Here is an 18,167-nt window from a genome sequence, read left to right on the forward strand (position 1 = left end):
AGATAATAGTAATGAATAATAAGATATTATAAATTTAATTCGTTTACCGTGTTATATAATTAGATTAGTTTTATTTATTTTTCTTCTTGAAGAACACATATTTAATTTTCTTTATTACGTAAACATAAATCTATTAATTTTGCTTTTAATTCTGCTTAATTCTGCTTTTGTTAATGAAGATAGTAGTAATAATGAGAGATATTTTTTGCGGAAATAATTCTTTTGCGACAATTTCACTCAACTAATAATATTCGATCCTCTTAATCATCGAAATTGATTTAGAGAATGAGAGAAAGGGTAGTAATCGGCAACAGATCAACAGATTATGAGTAGACTTTGATCCGTGCAATAATTGTTCTTTGAAAACTATTGTTTCTCGATATCTATTATCGCACATCGATGTTAGTCGAAACTGATTGCTGACGTGTTAAAGAATCAAAGAAAGATAGATTAACTGTGAAGATAAGAAACAGAATATAATACAGTCAATACAGATAATGAATATACTACGTATTAATTTAAGGAATCTTAATTTAAAGCGCTCAGAAATAAAGCAAACATTGAAATTTATTTTTCACTCTAACTTCAATATATTTTAGAAACGTACATATACATTTTATATATGTATATTTTACAATTAAGTATAATTTTTTTTTAAAAGATTCTATTAAGAGTATTGCCAGAGTTATATTCCATATGATTCTAAAAAAATTGATTAAATTATTTAATAATGATTTTATCTACACACTTTTTTTTATTGAATTTATGAGATGTAACAAGTCTAAAATATTCCATAGAACATGTTGAAGTTTTATCAAAAACAAAAGCAGCCAGACAAAGAAATAATATGATAATAGAACAATGATAATACATATAATAATCATATATAATGATAATATAGTGATAATATTATAATAATAAAAATAAATATATTAATTTGATAAACAATAATATGATAAATGATAATAAAAAATATATAATTTTAATACAATAAATGATAATTTTATGATAATATAATGATTGTATTAATATAAGTAATGTTTTCATTTTAAGATGCGATACGATGATTTTTAACAGAATTATGAATAATCAAAGTCAAAATGCTCTTCTTATTTAACGCAATAACTCACTAAAAAAAAATCTTAGGAACATTTTTAAAAAACAATTTTGTTGGCAAAATTTTAAGTTTTCACTTTAGAAAATTGAAAATTTTTGCAAATTTCTTTCGGGCACGTAACAGGCCCACAAAGTAAGAAAAAAAATTTCCACAGATAGTTTTTGTATATCAAACTCATAAAAATTCAGAAGAGAAAGTGACATTTCAAAAGTAGTGATTTTAAATATCAAATTCTTTGCATAAATTTAAATCTCATAATTTTTAACGAAATTACAGCTGCTTAAAGTTCAAGTATTACAAACTTTTGTTCTAATTCAATAATTTAATGTTACCATGAGAGAGAAACTAACTTAACTTCGTTCACAACAAAATTAATCTTTACCTATTGTAATAAACTGATCGATATAGAAATTATGCAAATAGATCTTAATAAACATTACTTTCTTGTATTTTTTCTCTTGTATTTTTCCTTGTAAATTAATTTCCGAATCATTATAAATATTAGTTTTATTTTGAACATATCTAATTGTAAATAGTTCAAAATATCATATTTTAAAGATATGTTGAAATATCTGTGTATGTGATATTTTAAGATGTTTTAAGATAATGCCAGTGTACTTTTCCTTATTTATTTTTGATATTAGAGTGTCTTAAAACTCTTGAAATAATTATTTTGTCACTTCTTACGCTTAAAATAAATAAAGATATCCCTTAAAGATATTGTAAATCGAGATATAAGATACTTTATAAAATTATAAAATATCTTTGACGGTATTCGTAAACCCGATCTTATACATATATTTAGATAATCCTATTTACAATTCCAGTAAATGAGATATTGAAATCGATTTAGATTTTCAGAAATACGCATTCGTATACATTCATATACATAAAAATAAATTCTTTTTAATCCGGATGCACTTTCATTCATTTATTAAAATTGCATGAAGCACACATATATTTCTATGCCTTTTTAAAAATTTAAAATGTCAGTTTTTTATGCTTTGTGAATACTGCTTAATTCAAAATTCTAATATATAATAGGAAATATAATTTTTCAATCCAATTAAATCCCATTAAATAAAACACTTTTTTTTTCAATTAGGTAAAAAATTTTATATGCATAAATATTTTATATACATAAATATTTTATATGTATAAATATGTATAAACATACATAAATATTTATAAATATCTATAATATATCATATATGAAATATGCTCATACATGTTCATACATCTTTCTTTCTTTTGTCAAATTACTTTTTAGTGTAATAGAAATAATAATAATAATGTAAAAACATTAAAAATAACTAAAAGTTTTCACATATTTGTTTTAGAAAAAAATCAAGTTTGAATAAATGTAAAATATTACTTACGTATAATTACATATAAAATTATGCTTGATTGTATATGAGCAATTTTTTTTCCAAACTTGTTTTTTTCTGAAATGAACAATGAGAAAATTATTCCTTTAATTATTTTTAGTATTTTCACATTACTATTATTATTTCTATTATATTAAAAAGTAATTTAAAAAAGAAAGAGAATATGAACATGTATTAACATATATGATTATACATATTTATGAACATTTATAGCTACATTCGGTAATGCAAATCTTATATTATAACATATATCACGTGCATTGTAAAAAAAGAGCACTCCGACGTTTCAGATTTGCAAAACGCAGCTAATGTTTATATATATTTATACATATTCATGAAAAATATTTTATATTCCGGGAATTGGATTCACACACAATATTAATGGGCTTAAAATATACATAAAAAAAATTTCAATCCATTTTAATCAATATTCTCAATTATTAGGAATATAATGTATCTTAGAAAAATTACTTTTTTCTCTATTGTATTCAATTAATAATAATTTACATTGTTTACATTACAGAAAAATATTCATGTAAAAATAATATAAACAATTCATATAATGTTATCTTGAAATTTATAATACACTCTTAGATATATTATACATATAATAAATAAATAAAATTATTAACGTTGCGATAAAAAATTTATCAATTTAATAATTATCATACGTCGGAACTATTATCGACTGTTTTATAACGTAGATATTTTTCTAATAAACTTCTAGATGGCATTTCAATAACAAAATGAGTTCAAAAATTATTCATTCCATTCTGCTCCAAATCATAAAACAATCATCATGCTCCAAATAATTGAAAATTGTACGGCGTGCTTTTTCCAAATATTATTTCCAATATATTTCGTACTAAGCTTAATAGAAAAATATTGATAGTACTAAAAAAATTTGCATTACATTTTCCACACGTAAAACGTAATAAAAGTAAAATATTTTTCGAAGAAAAGGAATATAAAGGGAAAAGTTTGAACCGAGAAAGTTGAAATTTAAAAGGACAAACAGCGACAATATCTCCAGCGATAATTATTTCAATCTAAATGCAGATAATTCTCAAGAAGGAACAAAATTCCTGTCTGCGCTTTTTTCGTTTTTCTTTGCTCCCGCAAAATAAAACAACCGAAGAACCCTAGCACCACGACGGTGGAGGGCAAAGGGCAGTGATGCTATGCGTCGTGGCGCGGCGCAGCGTGGCGCGCCTTCTGGTGTGTCGACTGGTGTCCACTGGTGTCAACCGATCCGACCGCATTGCACCGCAGCACCGCATCGTAAAGCACGACGCGGCGCGACGGACAACATACGGGGTGACCTGCGTTCGACATGTTCCATCGGCGATGCGGCTACCGTATCACTCTCAGCAACAACAGCAGCACCGCCACGCGCAATTTTTCCGAGTACGATTTCGGCCTGGTGTTCAGCGCCGAGCCACTCCAGGATGACGAGCTGTTCGAAGTCACCATCGACAAGAAGGTATACACACGCGCACACACATATCTCTTGCGAGAGAGCCGCCCGTTCTCTGTGGATATTCAATAGCTAAGGCTCAGCCTGAACAAAAAATATCAAAACAAATGTATCTAATTACGTGCTAATTATACATACACACTGTGTTTTCTTGATAAATAAATATCCTATGTGTTATTTATTTCGTGAGCTAATACTTGTCATGTTTAATTTAATTTCAGTCTAATATATCTAAATGAAATATTTAATTTAATTTAATTTCTTCCAGAGATATTAGATCTTTTCACCTGAACTTTTTATACATAGTTCATCTTTTCTCTTTTTCTTCCCATAATAAAGGAAAAAGAGAATAGTGCAAGAAGTTCAGCTGAAAAAAACAGGCTTATTGACAGGCCTGTGTATTATATGACAATACTGAGATAATTGTGTGTTAAAGTTCACTTGCGTTAACTTTGAAAATGGTATTGCGCAGATCATATCATGGTGCGGCAGCATAGACATTGGAGTGACAGAATGCGATCCCGAGACCTTGGTGATACCACCCTGTGCCACAAACCTCTGTCATGGATCTTGGATTATGACCTGCTCTGGTATAATTCACAATGGAGATCGCATCGTGGAAACGTACGGGGCAGATCTTAATGATCTAGAAGAGGGGAACACATTGGGAGTCATGCGGACATCCAACGTAATTTGTAATTTATTAGCCCATCATTTACATCCATCATTTTACATAGAAATTAATGATAATCTTATAATTGTAGAATGAACTGGTATTCTACATCAATGGTGTCTCGCAAGGAGTTGCCGTTAACAACATTCCAGAACGTATTTTTGCCGTTGTAGATATATACGGCGATTGTATACAAGTCAGTGTTACTCCGAAACTTGCTAGTTTGTGTAATGTGCCGAAAGACGAAGTCGAGATTAATAATGATTATGCTGCGGGGGAAACTTCCAGTTCCTCAACTACTAATCTAGTCGCTAATTTAAATGTTAATCTAAGTGTTAATGTAAATGTTAACTTACCGAAAAATCCAACTCCTGCTGCTATAAGGGAAGATAAATTGAAGTTTCATGAGAGAGTTGGCTCATTGGTAAAACTGTCTAATAATGCCAGAACCGCCGAGAGGCGGAGGCCACTTGACGAGTTTAACAATGGTGTTGTAATGACTCACAGGCCACTGCGAGATAACGAACTGTTTGAGGTAAGCATTCGGATACGAAATCAATTGTGAAAGAATATTTATATATTAAATTGCAAAAACAAGATCATCTAATTCTTACATGTTTATGATTCTATAAAAAATTATTTACAATAAATGAGATATTAAACTAATATTGTGAACATAATTGAACAGAAAAATGTCTTGAAAGTAGTCTCAGCGTTTGGATCATTTCTGTGCACATTTTCTTTGAAATACTAATACTTAATTAAATAATGGTCTCTGTTCCGTTCCTTTTTTAAATATACAAATATTTTCTAAAGATTAAAGTATTTGAAAGAATTAATTATTTTATATATTTTTAAAAATAATGAAAATTAACTTAGGACACACGAACGATCCATCGTATGTAGGAAAAATTATCATATTAGGTGTTGGAATTAATTCGTAGCGTTTTACAAGTGATGGGAAGTACTTTTATTAATGTATTTTTTAATGGTCATGTGAAATAAATAACATTCTTTCATTAAAAACGCTACGAATTAATTCCAACACCTAATATGTATATAATAAGGGTTAAACTAAAACTGAAAGTACTATTATAAATTAAATCGACATGCAATTTAATAATATTGCATCTAATAAGCATTTTTTTAAACCGAAAAATTTGTTGCGAAAAATATCAAAAATCACTTACTCTTTTTAATTTTTTGTACAAATTGCTATGTTGCAGATACGAATAGACAGATTAGTATACAAATGGTCAGGGAGTATAGAAGTTGGCGTTACTACTCATAGTCCTACAGCGCTGGAATTTCCAGCAACGATGACCAATATGCGTTCGGGTACAACGATGATGTCTGGCTGTGGTATTTTAACAAATGGAAAAGGCACGCAACGGGAATACGGTGAATTCAATTTGGATGAATTGAGGGTATGATAAGACCAGAATTATAATACTGAATCTTGATTTAAATTTATTTTTCTCTTCAAATCGTTATTTTTTTACATCATTACATTTGTTAGGAAGGGGATCGTGTGGGAATGATTAGGCAGAGTAATGGAGATCTTCACTATTTAATAAATGGTCTAGATCAAGGTGTTGCTGCTAAAGTACCAACGAGTGTGTGGGGCGTAATAGATCTTTATGGAATGACCGTAAAAGTAACCATTGTCGACCGCGACGAAAGAGAAGAACAGAATCTAGTCACTAGGAGAAACACATTACAGCTACAAGGTCTAGATAGCGAAGGTAATGCTTGTATCGGATCTCTGACAAGTTTTACAGAAATAAAACCTGCTATATTGTGATATATACATAAATTTTATAGAAGCTGGAGAAGAAGAGCTTCCTGATAGACTGATGTTTCATCCCTGTTGTGGTACACACGCCGATGTAATCAACAATGGGCGTACAGCACATAGACCTAAGTAAACACTCACTATATCACAACTTATTTGAAATTGCACGTGTTCCCTATACATTACTCGCGTGATTTTTTGACGTAATTATGCGTGGGATGTTTCTGACACTCCAACACATATCTCAATTATTGCTCTCTTTGATGAGTTACAATTAAATAAAGATAGATATTTGTACATCCTCTAGAGCTAGATAAAGATAAATGTATAATATTTTAAACTGTTAAACAATTTGTACTAAATATAATATGTATATATAGCATTTATACGTTTAACAAATTTATAAAGCTGAAATGAGCCTGAACATCCTACACGAGTAATAAACGGTTAATAAAAGATGTAAATTTTTTTTTCACAGTGCCATAGACGATTTCAATAACGGCGTGGTATTGACTTCGAGACCGTTAAAGCCGAACGAATTGTTTGAAGTCAGACTGGATAAAATTGTCACAAAATGGGCCGGTTCTATCGAAATAGGAGTCACCACGCATTCTCCCACAGAATTGGAGTTTCCGTTTACTATGACAAATGTGAGGTAGGTAAGACCACGCGTCAATCTCAAGCAGTTTGCCACATGGTTGTTGCCACCGAGTTGATGTGTGCGGTAAGTTGTTTATCCGCTTATGTTCTTGCTCGAAGGCGACTCGTAACGATTGCAGATCTGGCACGTGGATGATGACAGGCAACGGCGTGATGCACAACGGTACCACTATGATAGATCAATATGGCCAGAATTTGGACCGTCTGCAGATCGGTGATCGTGTAGGCGTAATGAGGAAGGATAACGCGACACTACACTTCTATGTGAACGGCGCCGATCAGGGTGTAGCCGCAATGAATGTACCCGAGAGAGTCTATGGAGTGATTGATCTCTATGGGCAAGCTGCTCAAGCCACCATAGTCGACAACATGGACTTTTACAGTCCGACCACGAACAATTCGAGTTTTAGTAATACTACATTGTATAGGTACGATTTCTTCTGACATATCGACACATTAATGATTTATCATTGATCCGCAATCAGATGATTGTGTAAATCTGTTGACAGCGATCTAAGGTTTCATCACGTGCATGGTAAAAACGCGCGAATTACGAACAATGGTTTAACGGCGTCCAGGCCGCGAGCTCTAGGTGAATTCAACGAAGCTATTGTGATTGCGAATCGTGCGCTACGCGACGGTGAAATGTTTGAAGTAACGATAGATAAGATGGTTGCTAGATGGTCCGGTGCTATAGAAGCAGGTAATTGTTATCTGAGTTGTCATCAAATATAATAAAATAAGTTTAAAAAAGATTTACAACGAAGCTATATTCGATCAAAGTGAATCTTGCTATTTAATAATATTTTTACAATGTGAATTTTTACAATTTTCAATTGTATGAACTAGAAATTTTGTAAAAATATTATTAGGCGTCAAGATCCTTTGACCGAATATAGTTATTCTCTTTATTTGTATCAATCACATATTAGTTAATTTTCACTTATTATAAATATAATAAACATTTTCTATATGATCTCTCAAGCACAAAACTGCTTACAGGAGTCACTGTGATAAGACCTGATGAGTTAGAATTTCCATCTACTATGACAGACATCGATCACGATACGTGGATGCTATCTGGGTCAACGGTGATGCGCGACGGTGTAACGTTGCGTAATAACTACAGCTGCGATTTGGATAAATTAATTGAAGGTAACCGAATTGGAATGATGCGGTGCTCGGATTCCTCTCTACATTATTTTTTGGATGGAGTAGACCAAGGTCCCGCCTGTACCGGTTTACCGTCGAATGTTTACCCAGTAATCGACTTATATGGTCAATGCGCACAGGTATATGATATATACCTGTATATATCTGTCCGATGATAACAATTATATCTCAGCGTATTAATTCCGAATAATATATCTCAGGTAACGATCGTATTGCCAGAGCGTAGGGATCCTCTGACGCAACAATACTTACCATCGGAGAACAGTATTAGTCAACAACCAACCTCGGTAATTCAGCCTCAAGTGCAAACTGAAATTCTGCACAAGTTCCACGAGTCAGTCGGACTGAATATTCAATTGAATAGTGACAGAATAGTGGCGACAAGATGCAGGGAGTACAATAACGCCGTCTTGTTGAGCGAAGCAGCTCTAGAAAATAACGAATTCTTCGAAATCACTATCCAGGAAGTGGCGCGTGAGTGGAGTGGTTGTCTGAGAATAGGTGTCCTGAGTAACGAAACAGGCAACTGGTTGACGTCGATGAATCTCGTACCTGGTATGACGTCCATTCCCAGCGATGCCTGGTATCTGACGGGCAACGAGGTAAGACATATGGGTTTTACGCTCTCTTCGAATTATTGTACGAGCTTGGATTGGTTGCGAGTGGGCGACAAAATCGGCGTAAAGCGCACTCACGAGGGCAACCTGAAGTTCTATGTGAATGGCGAAGACATGGGCGTAGCTGCATCCGACGTGCCGGAGATGGTGTACGCAGTGATCGAACTCTTCGGCAGTACCGTGGCTGTGAACATCACCAGCAGCAGACAGCAAAATCCTGCGATATCTCCGAACGCTAGTTTAAGGCTGCAAGATTCACTAGAATTGCTGTTGGATCCAATGCCGCCAAGAAATGATGCAGGAATGGATACATCCATCGATGTATCCGAGGGGAAATTGATTAACGAGACAACGCTCACGCCAACGCAAGTCACCGCCACCGGTTTGACCGCTAGCGACGGGGATTGGAGTTATGAGTTCCATGAGAATCACGGCAGGAACATTCAGCTGGAATCGAAGACGATCGCCAAGCGAGTAGCTAGTTACAATCAGGGTGTGGTAATGTCCAGTCGTCCGTTGATAAAAAGCAAACCATTTCAAGTTAGAATAGAGAAGCTGAACGATCGGTGGGTGTCGAGTATCCTCTGTGGCGTTTCTTGCATATCGCCGGAGAAGCAAGCGAGTTTTCCGTTAACAGCGCTTGGCTTTAAGAGGCATTCGTGGATTATCTGCAGCGATTGGATATTTCACAATGGCATGAGGGTGAAGACGAAATACGGCGCTGGCTTAGAAAACCTTCAATGCAACTCTAGCGTGGGCTTGCTTATCGATGAAGACAATCGACTACACTTGTTCATCAATAACATAGATCAGGGAGTGGCCGCGACCGATTTGCCACCGCATGTTTTCGCTGTAATCGACTTGTATGGGCAGTGTGAGCAAATATCCATCGTGGGAATCAACAAAGAGCCTTCCTATTCGAATATCGTAATTGACAACTCGCTTGCGGCTCCTATCGAGTGCGCGAACATGGAAACAGAGGATGTAGAGAATTCACGCGAGAAAGCTGATTTGGAATGTCACGAGAAGGAGAGCGCAATGGCGACAACTTCGTCGGATCTCTCGCCATCTTTGACATCACCAAGTGTGCCGAGCCAGTGCAGTTCAAATGCTAAAGATGGCAACTTCGAGCCCGAATATTCATCCTTTGGTAGCAACAATAGCACGAATGTAGCAAACAATAGCACGAATGTAGCAAACAATAGCGTTGTAAGCATCAAAGCGGCATCGAGTATCGACAGTAATAACTCAGACTCCGGCTCGGAGCTCAGTAACGATACACGAAGCGCTAAGAACAAAGCATACCTAGACAATGTTGTACCGCCTACGTTGAACAAGCAGCCTGAGAACAATTCAAGCGAGTCGAATCTCGACGCAGAAAATCGCGCCCTTTGTACAAATGTAGAGATAAACAACGCGACTAACATTAATATACAGAAAGGTATGGTCGCCAGCGCGAGTAACATGACTAGCTTGAACGCGGCAATCACCGCGACGAACGCTAACAACGCAATTAACGAAAGCATAGCGTCCAATAGTCAAGTCAATACTGTAAACAGCGCACAACAGAACAATTTGTCGGATCTTCCCAATAATACTTGCTCCAGCTTCCACGAATCGCGGTCCTACGCGAGTCGGGATAACATTCGTGACAACTCCTTCAACGGGAATATACTTCCGAGCCAGAACATGACGATCAATCAACGGGATATGTACAACGCATCCTCGATACCATATGTACCGTCGTCGTTACCGTCCACTCCACTTGGGTCCACCGTCGTCGCGTCGTCCAGAAAGTGCGATTACCTGAAGGCGTGCATGCAGCTAAAGAAGTCGCTCGTTCTTCCAGACGAGTTTTTCTCTACTGACGAGATACTGTGCTACTGTAGCGTGTGCTATAAGTTGGACGGCGACAACGCTACCTGCAAAAAGGGCGAGCCTCCGGCGGAATTCGCGATACCGGTCGGCTGGGCCAGATTCCCACTGAAGCAGAGCATCAATGCCAATCAAATCCCACAAAGCACGACAGACAAATGGCATGTTGCATTCTACGGTATACGTCTAGACGCGATAAGGTAATACGATTAATCTTGGAATACAGAACCGGACTGAGTATTACGGTGTTCAAAAGAAAAAAATGCATCTCTTAGTAACAAAAAAATATTTCTCTTATGGCACATAAAATATAATAAAAAGTAATATTAATTAGTAGTACTTAATATATTGATATTAATTTTATAGAGATACAGATTATGTATATGTTACAAATGAATGAATCATAGTTATTAAAATTACAGTAAACTTAATTCTGGAAAAAATTCACGGAAAAACTATTTTTTTCATTTAAAGTAATACTTTTTATGCTCTGATAGCCGCGAAATTGTCAATTATTTTCAACATTTATATCCTTGCACATATACGTCACTTTCATTTAATATACTGAGCGCTTAACGGCGAGTTATTATAATCATTGTTAGTAGCGAATGAATTAAAATACAATACATAGAAATTTATATTGCTATTTTTGCGTTACTTCAAATTTTTCATATGGAGCAAGTGCTTCGTTTGCCATAATTTTACTCTGGCTCTGAATGGAACAATTAAACTTCTTCACGGTTCTTTATTAATATGACATTGTGCGATTTAGATTGATTTTGGATAGAGGAGAGCTAATGACCAAAGAACAACTGGACGTGAGTAACTTAACAGCAGGCACAAAGAGTGAGGAACAAAATCCTCAAGTGTCGTTTTCGCCTAGCATCAAGTACGCAGCTTCCGATGAATTCACGAAAAAGTACCCGTGAGTATCCCCTACATATTTCACTTCTACATATTTTGCATATATCATAATTTAATTTTTTATTTTATAGATATATCGATATGCAATCAAATAAGAAACTGAACGCATCGACCGCGTTTCAATTACTGGTGAGACCCGGCTCATACACGATTAGTCCTGGCGATAAGGACAGCACTGATCTACATTGCGAGTCTAATAAGTGGGCCACCAAAGAAGCTGGTGCCACGGTGATTGTCGCCCTGCTCGTTCATCTAGACGGATTTTAATTCGACGCCCGTTTCTGAAAATGTTTTCCATGAACTTACGTTTCCCCGTCATGTCTGTCCTCAACGAGCACACCCATATGATCTATAATCAGACTGCAAGTGTTTGTACATACGAAGTTCGTTGTCACGACTGTGGTAAGAGACTCTCGAGATCGATATATTTCAATTCCGTCGAAGTCGCGCTGTACATTTGTGTTAGATTCTGCGTAAGTTTCCTCGTGCATTTAATCGTTAAAAAGTGAACTTTACCAAAAGATTTATGTGCTAGAGATTAATCGAGGTTTTAATTATCTTTTAACCTTAACGTTTAACATGCTTAATATGTACAGCATAGATAACTGTGTAATTTATATATATATATATATAGAATCTTCCTAGAAAAAAACTCATTGTAGAATGCGCGATAATCATAGCAATTGTGACATTATAAAAGACTTTTAATTAAGTTTTAAACTGTTTTATCACACACGCACGCACACACACACACACACACACACACACACACACACACACACACACACACACACACACATGTATCACAGGTATCATTAGACTGGCCTAAGTTAATGCTCACGAAAACAAATAGTGTATGTATGAAGTATACAGTATTATCACGGCAATGATACTCATTTGTGCGAAGGAAATACAATATTTTTGACGCCCGCGCTTCACGCCTAATCGGTATATATAAATTTATTGTATCGCATTAGTATGTAAATTTTAAGACACGATACAATTTTTTTAACGCACTCTTCTGCAGCATATTCTGCAGCAGATAGGAAGAAATCATATAATATGTCTATATTTTAGAAATAAATTCGCATTGGCAACACCAAATCGTCCGTTTCGCAAGTCAATAAATGTTTCTATATTGCAGCTTGAAAAAATAAAGAAGTTTATTGTTGTAGATTCTGTACAATTCGTCACAATTACTTACGTATATAGTTAACAATGCAATTGTTCGTTAAATAAAGATTTATCTCTAATATACAAGATGAATCCAGAATTAATTTACAACAAAAAACTTTTGTTTTTTAATATTTTTTAGTTTAACGTAATGGATTATAGTGAATTATAACGAATGCAGAAAGAACATTTTAATGCAAATTAATCGATTACGCTGTGATTCTAGACTAAAATAACTCTAGACAGTAACTCGTTAGAAGAATTAGCAAGATTATTCGCAGGTTTCGTGCAAGAAAAATCAGTAGGCTTTATATAATCAATATATTTGTGATAATATATCTCGCCCAGTATTCTCTCATCAATTGCTTCAGACAGCTCTTAAATGTATTAAATGTTGTATGTATTCACACCCAAATTCGGACATTCTGATCCCAAGAGCAGCTGGCCACTGCCATTCCATTACCAGAGACACAAAGTGATGTCACTCTGTTCTCATGACCAGATAAGATACCTTGAAAGAAGAGAAGAAAAAATCTTTTACTGACATAATTATCTTTCATAATAACAATTTTCTTCCTGATGATAGATGAACTTACCGTTGTGTTGATTCTTCAACGTATCCCATATGTGAATGGAATTGTCATCGCTACCGCAAAATATAAATCTGCCGCTCAGAGACAGACCGCAAGATGTAAACCCGGGATTCGAGTTCGGTGGTTTAAAGGTAGTTAATTGCTGATCAGATCTGAAGTCCCATAGTCTCGCGGTCTTGTCTTCGGACGCTGTTACAAAACCTTGTCCGGAAGGATGATACTGATAGAACAAAGTAATGGATACAATATTGCAGTATCCTTAAATCCGCAACTAATCTGAAAAGTATCACGCGAAATACTAAACACTCACGCAGACAGAATTTACGTCAGCTTCGTGACCGAAGAACGTTTGCTTGGCTTTCTCTTCTCGTAAATCCCACAATTTGCAGGTTTTGTCGACCGAGCCGGTGACGTAAGTGTTACCGTCGGGGGACAAACTGATGCTCACCACGTCGCCCGAGTGTGCCTCGAAGTCCGTTGTTTTTTTGTTTGCCTCAAGGTCCCATATACAACTAGTGTGAAAGTACCGCCGATAATTACTCAGGAAATTAATTTCACAGTAAACACCAATTAACAGTAACATAACATCAATTATAATTTCACACTTAACAATGTAATTGTTATGTATTGTCAACATGTGTTACATTATATTTTTGAGTAGGAAATTATAACATTGATATTATGTTACTGTTAATTAACAATGACAAAAATTTAAAGATCTAATATCTAGTTATAAACGATAATTTTTAATAATGATCAAATATAATATCTGATACATATATAAACCTTGAACTTACAAGATATGTATCAGATATTATATTTGATCATTATTAAAAATTATCACTATTTTATAACCATTGATTCCTATAGCCTTTTTTGCATTGTAATTATTATTATTTTTATTATGTTACTGTTAGTTGGTGTTTTTTACTGGGTTATCATATTATCTTTTACTGAGTTATCATTTTATCTTTAAATTACGTAATTACATTTTCATGTCGCCGGATCCAGTGATGATTTTCTTGTCGTCAAGAAATCTGCAAGACGACAGGAAGCCCTCGTAACCCAGAAGCTCCCTCACGATTTTGGCAGATCCTGTAGCGTCGCGATTGTTCACGTCGTAAACGGTGCACATGTTGTCCATACCACCGCATGCAACGAAATTGCCGGACGGTGCGAAAGCTACCGACATCACCCAGGCCGAACGCAACGGGATGACCTGCACCTTATTGCCAGTCCACGTGTCCCAGATAATTAGCTTTCCATCCAACGATCCAGTCACACAATGTCTACAACGTAAAACGTAGATCAATTTATAAATGTTATTCCATTATTCTCAGTCTCCTGATTTGACAATGGGTGTAGTAAGCCTTTTATTCTGAGTTCTAAATTGTGACATTTTCTATTTTCGGAAATGCTTTTTTGCAAGAAGTATTTCCAATGATCATCAAGAAGTAATTCCTCAGCTTTAAACAAACTGGCCAGATATCTATAAAGTTCAGAGTTTAGAGCAAATTAATATCATAGTTCAGAATTTAGAGGCAAAAGTTACAGGCTTATTGCATCTATTCCAGAACAGAACTAAAAGATTTTTAAGATACGATAAATTGTCTAATGATACATTAAGATTTAAAGCGAAAGCGTTCTTAAAGAAGTAAAGACATTTCGACAGTAAAAACATTTCAACATAACGAATCGAAGAATTATGAAAACTAATGTTAAAACTGACCGACTATCGCCACTATAGTGTACTGAATTGACTTTATTAATGTGTCCCTTCAACATCTTCTTAGTTGACAATCTAACTTTCGGAGCATCCGCCACCCCACCGCACGCTTGTTCCAATGTTGTATCCTGTTGCTTCTTTTGTTCTTCCTAATGAAGCAAATAAAACTGACAGAATGAGTAAAGATATCTCTGTCGAATAACTTCATATATTTACATATGTTACAAGAAATTTTATTAATTAAGGAATTATACATAATCGCTGGCCAATATACATAATTCCAGCTTGTTTTGGAATGAGAATTATCACATTGACCAATCATCAATTCCATAATTAAATTTCTCATAATTAAAATTGCAATTGTGTGAAATATTAATGAATTAATTCCTCGATTATACAGTAAAACGTTTAAACCTTGCACTTGTTGATGAGAGCTTCCAGTTCTTTCTTCAAGACTACAGTCTCGGCGTCTTCTTTGCCCATTTTTATCTTTCTTCGTGCTTTATCAGCGCCCAGAAAAATATGGAAATCAAACGTCACCGACGTTCGACATGTGAAAACTGCCGACAATACACAAAAGAAGCCTCAGGATTGTCTACCCCGCTGCCCCAGTAATCATATTAGGTCGCTAGTTAATTCGATTTGTTGGGCATTAGCTCGTCTCGTTCACGTAACTTAATTACCTTACATACACGATAACGCTTTTCAAAGAATATCTGCAATATATATTTTTTCTTTAAAAATATATATAAATTGAAGCACAAAATTAAAGAAAGAGATAAAAAATGAGATAAAAGAAATGTTCTATTAAAAGAGGAAAGGGGGAAAATAAGTTGATTGCAAATATAATGAAATTTTTATTTATTTAATATTAATGTAAATGTACATAAAAAATCCTTTACAGGACAGATCAGGCTGGAATGTTTCATTTACGTTTTGTAGAACTTCATGGATCGATGATAGCATATTCCCCCGGAATAGGAAATCACGCGAACAAAACACCGTCGACACGGTGTGACGGTTAGCCACTCTTTTCGACCACAAAAACTATCAACGGTTTCGCTTTCGAGTCTCCCACTTTCTCCTATAAATGTTCGAATCCTTTGGTACTGATCAATGTAACTCGATGTAATCGCACAGTGATTGGTGTCGGATATTTATCTGCGATATCTGCAAATTTTTCAGAGCTCGAAGAGCCAAAGTAAATATTACTTATAAATATATCCAGATAAATCATTAGAGCAAACACAGAATATGTAGTCAAATAATGTTGAAGACATGTGAAGTAGTACACACTCGGGCGAAAATAAAAATAATTTAAAAATAAGTTAAACATAAAAATAAAAAGAAGTGTAAACACTCTTCTACATTTCGTTATCTCAATTTGTGTGCCTTCCAAGCGATACAAATGATATGTGACATAATGGATCATTACATCCTTGTTGTTTGCCAATGTTAAAGATGACATGATTACTGTGTCGCACTGTGTTGCTTGTTGAAAAGCACACATAATTTCCTGAAAGATTTTTTTACGTCTCCGTCACTCTTTCCTTATATTCGACTTACATTTCAATTTTTATTTTGGCTAGAGTAAAATAATTTCACATAATTTCAATTCAGTGTAGATACGAGTTGAGTTACGGTGTACAATTCTAACAATTGAATTTTTGGCAACTGATTGTGAAATAAGTTTTGATAGAACATTTTCAACAACAGTTAGACAATATGAGAACACGAAGTATCTCGGAAAGGCTGACGCTATCAATCGTTCTACTGTTATATGGAGATCAACTTGCAGCAGAAAATGCAGAAGGAGTATGTAAAACGAAGCAAAGCCATGATGTTTATGTACCCTCGAATGATCTCTCGTGTGAAAGAGATGTCTCGGATAACAAATCATTCGTCATCGAGCGATACAGACCAATGAAAAAATGCACATCAGATTTTGATACAACAGGTACTTTGTCTCTCATATTTATTGTATTGTTAATTACAATTGCAATATTGCAAAATTTTATTTCTTCAGAAATGCAGGAAAAAGAGACTCCATGCGCAATCTATAAATAATCTTTTTTTAATCTAATAATATCGATTGTTTCTGTATAACGTCCCTTAAAAAAAGTTTTTCAAAAATTCTTTATATAATTTTTCAAAATTTTTGTATATTTTATAACTTTGTAAAAAATTCTATATTTTAATAACTTGTCATCTTATCAACATATCTTTTCTAGAATTTTTCATACACATATATGAGGGTAGTTCGAAAAGTTCTCGGCCTGACATAGAGATAGCATCGAGAGTATCAAATGGCTATGATTTTTCTTAAGTTTGATCCTCTTCAGAGAGCCTCCAAAAAAGTTTCAGACAGATGCGGTTGAACATTGTCTGTTGCATCGAGTAAAGAAAATAAATTTTGGTATTTCTCGAAAAATGGATAAAATCCAATGTCGTGCAGTGTTAAAATACTTCGTTTTGAAAGGTTTAACACCAACGGAAACAAAAAACGAGCTGGATTCTACTTTGAGAGATTCTTCACCATCGTTTTCAACAGTGAAAAAAATGGGCTGCTGAATTCAAATGTGATCGTTCATCCATAAATGACGATGAACGTTCAGAATGCCCAAAAACCGCTACGACTGAGGAAATCATCGAAAAAAATCCATAATGCCGTGTTAAATGATCGACGAGTGAAAGTGCGTGAGCTTGCTGACATTGTAACATCTCAGTAGATCGTGTTCATAACATTTTACACGAACATTTGCACATGAAAAGGCTTTCAGCGCAATGAGTACTGCATTTGCTAACGGTCGATCAGAAACGCATTCCAATTTCTCAAGAGTGTTTAAACGCAATCCAACCGACTTTCTGCGACGATTCATCACTGTGGATGAATCATGGATTCACCATTACACGCCAGAGACGAAACAGTCCAAACAATGGGTGGAAGTGTTCCAAAGAAAGAAGGCGAAAACTGCC

General features: G+C 34.7%; 2 protein-coding genes across 2 annotated transcripts; one reads left to right on the forward strand and one right to left on the reverse strand.

Moving 5' to 3' along the window:
* The first annotated feature begins 3,546 nt into the window (after window positions 1-3,546).
* Neurl4 (neuralized E3 ubiquitin protein ligase 4) lies at window positions 3,547-12,803 on the forward strand. Its single transcript, XM_011052349.2, has 13 exons — window positions 3,547-3,988; window positions 4,455-4,670; window positions 4,747-5,190; window positions 5,882-6,082; window positions 6,175-6,400; window positions 6,480-6,579; window positions 6,929-7,105; window positions 7,230-7,538; window positions 7,620-7,813; window positions 8,113-8,402; window positions 8,484-10,975; window positions 11,548-11,700; window positions 11,771-12,803. Exons 1-13 carry the CDS (start codon window positions 3,839-3,841, stop codon window positions 11,964-11,966), a joined length of 5,148 nt encoding a protein of 1,715 aa, XP_011050651.1. The 5' UTR covers window positions 3,547-3,838; the 3' UTR covers window positions 11,967-12,803.
* Window positions 12,804-13,178: 375 nt separating this feature from the next.
* Gbeta76C (guanine nucleotide-binding protein subunit beta-2) lies at window positions 13,179-16,006 on the reverse strand. Its single transcript, XM_011052348.2, has 6 exons — window positions 15,606-16,006; window positions 15,195-15,340; window positions 14,455-14,754; window positions 13,776-13,977; window positions 13,469-13,685; window positions 13,179-13,383 (listed from the first exon to the last, which is right to left on the reverse strand). The coding sequence occupies exons 1-6, from the start codon at window positions 15,672-15,674 to the stop codon at window positions 13,277-13,279; spliced, it is 1,041 nt and encodes a 346-aa protein (XP_011050650.1). The 5' UTR covers window positions 15,675-16,006; the 3' UTR covers window positions 13,179-13,276.
* Between the last annotated feature and the right edge of the window lie 2,161 nt (window positions 16,007-18,167).

Source organism: Acromyrmex echinatior, chromosome 1, assembly GCF_024713525.1.
Source record: "Acromyrmex echinatior isolate Ae372 chromosome 1, ASM2471352v2, whole genome shotgun sequence".
Lineage (NCBI taxonomy): Eukaryota > Metazoa > Arthropoda > Insecta > Hymenoptera > Formicidae > Acromyrmex > Acromyrmex echinatior.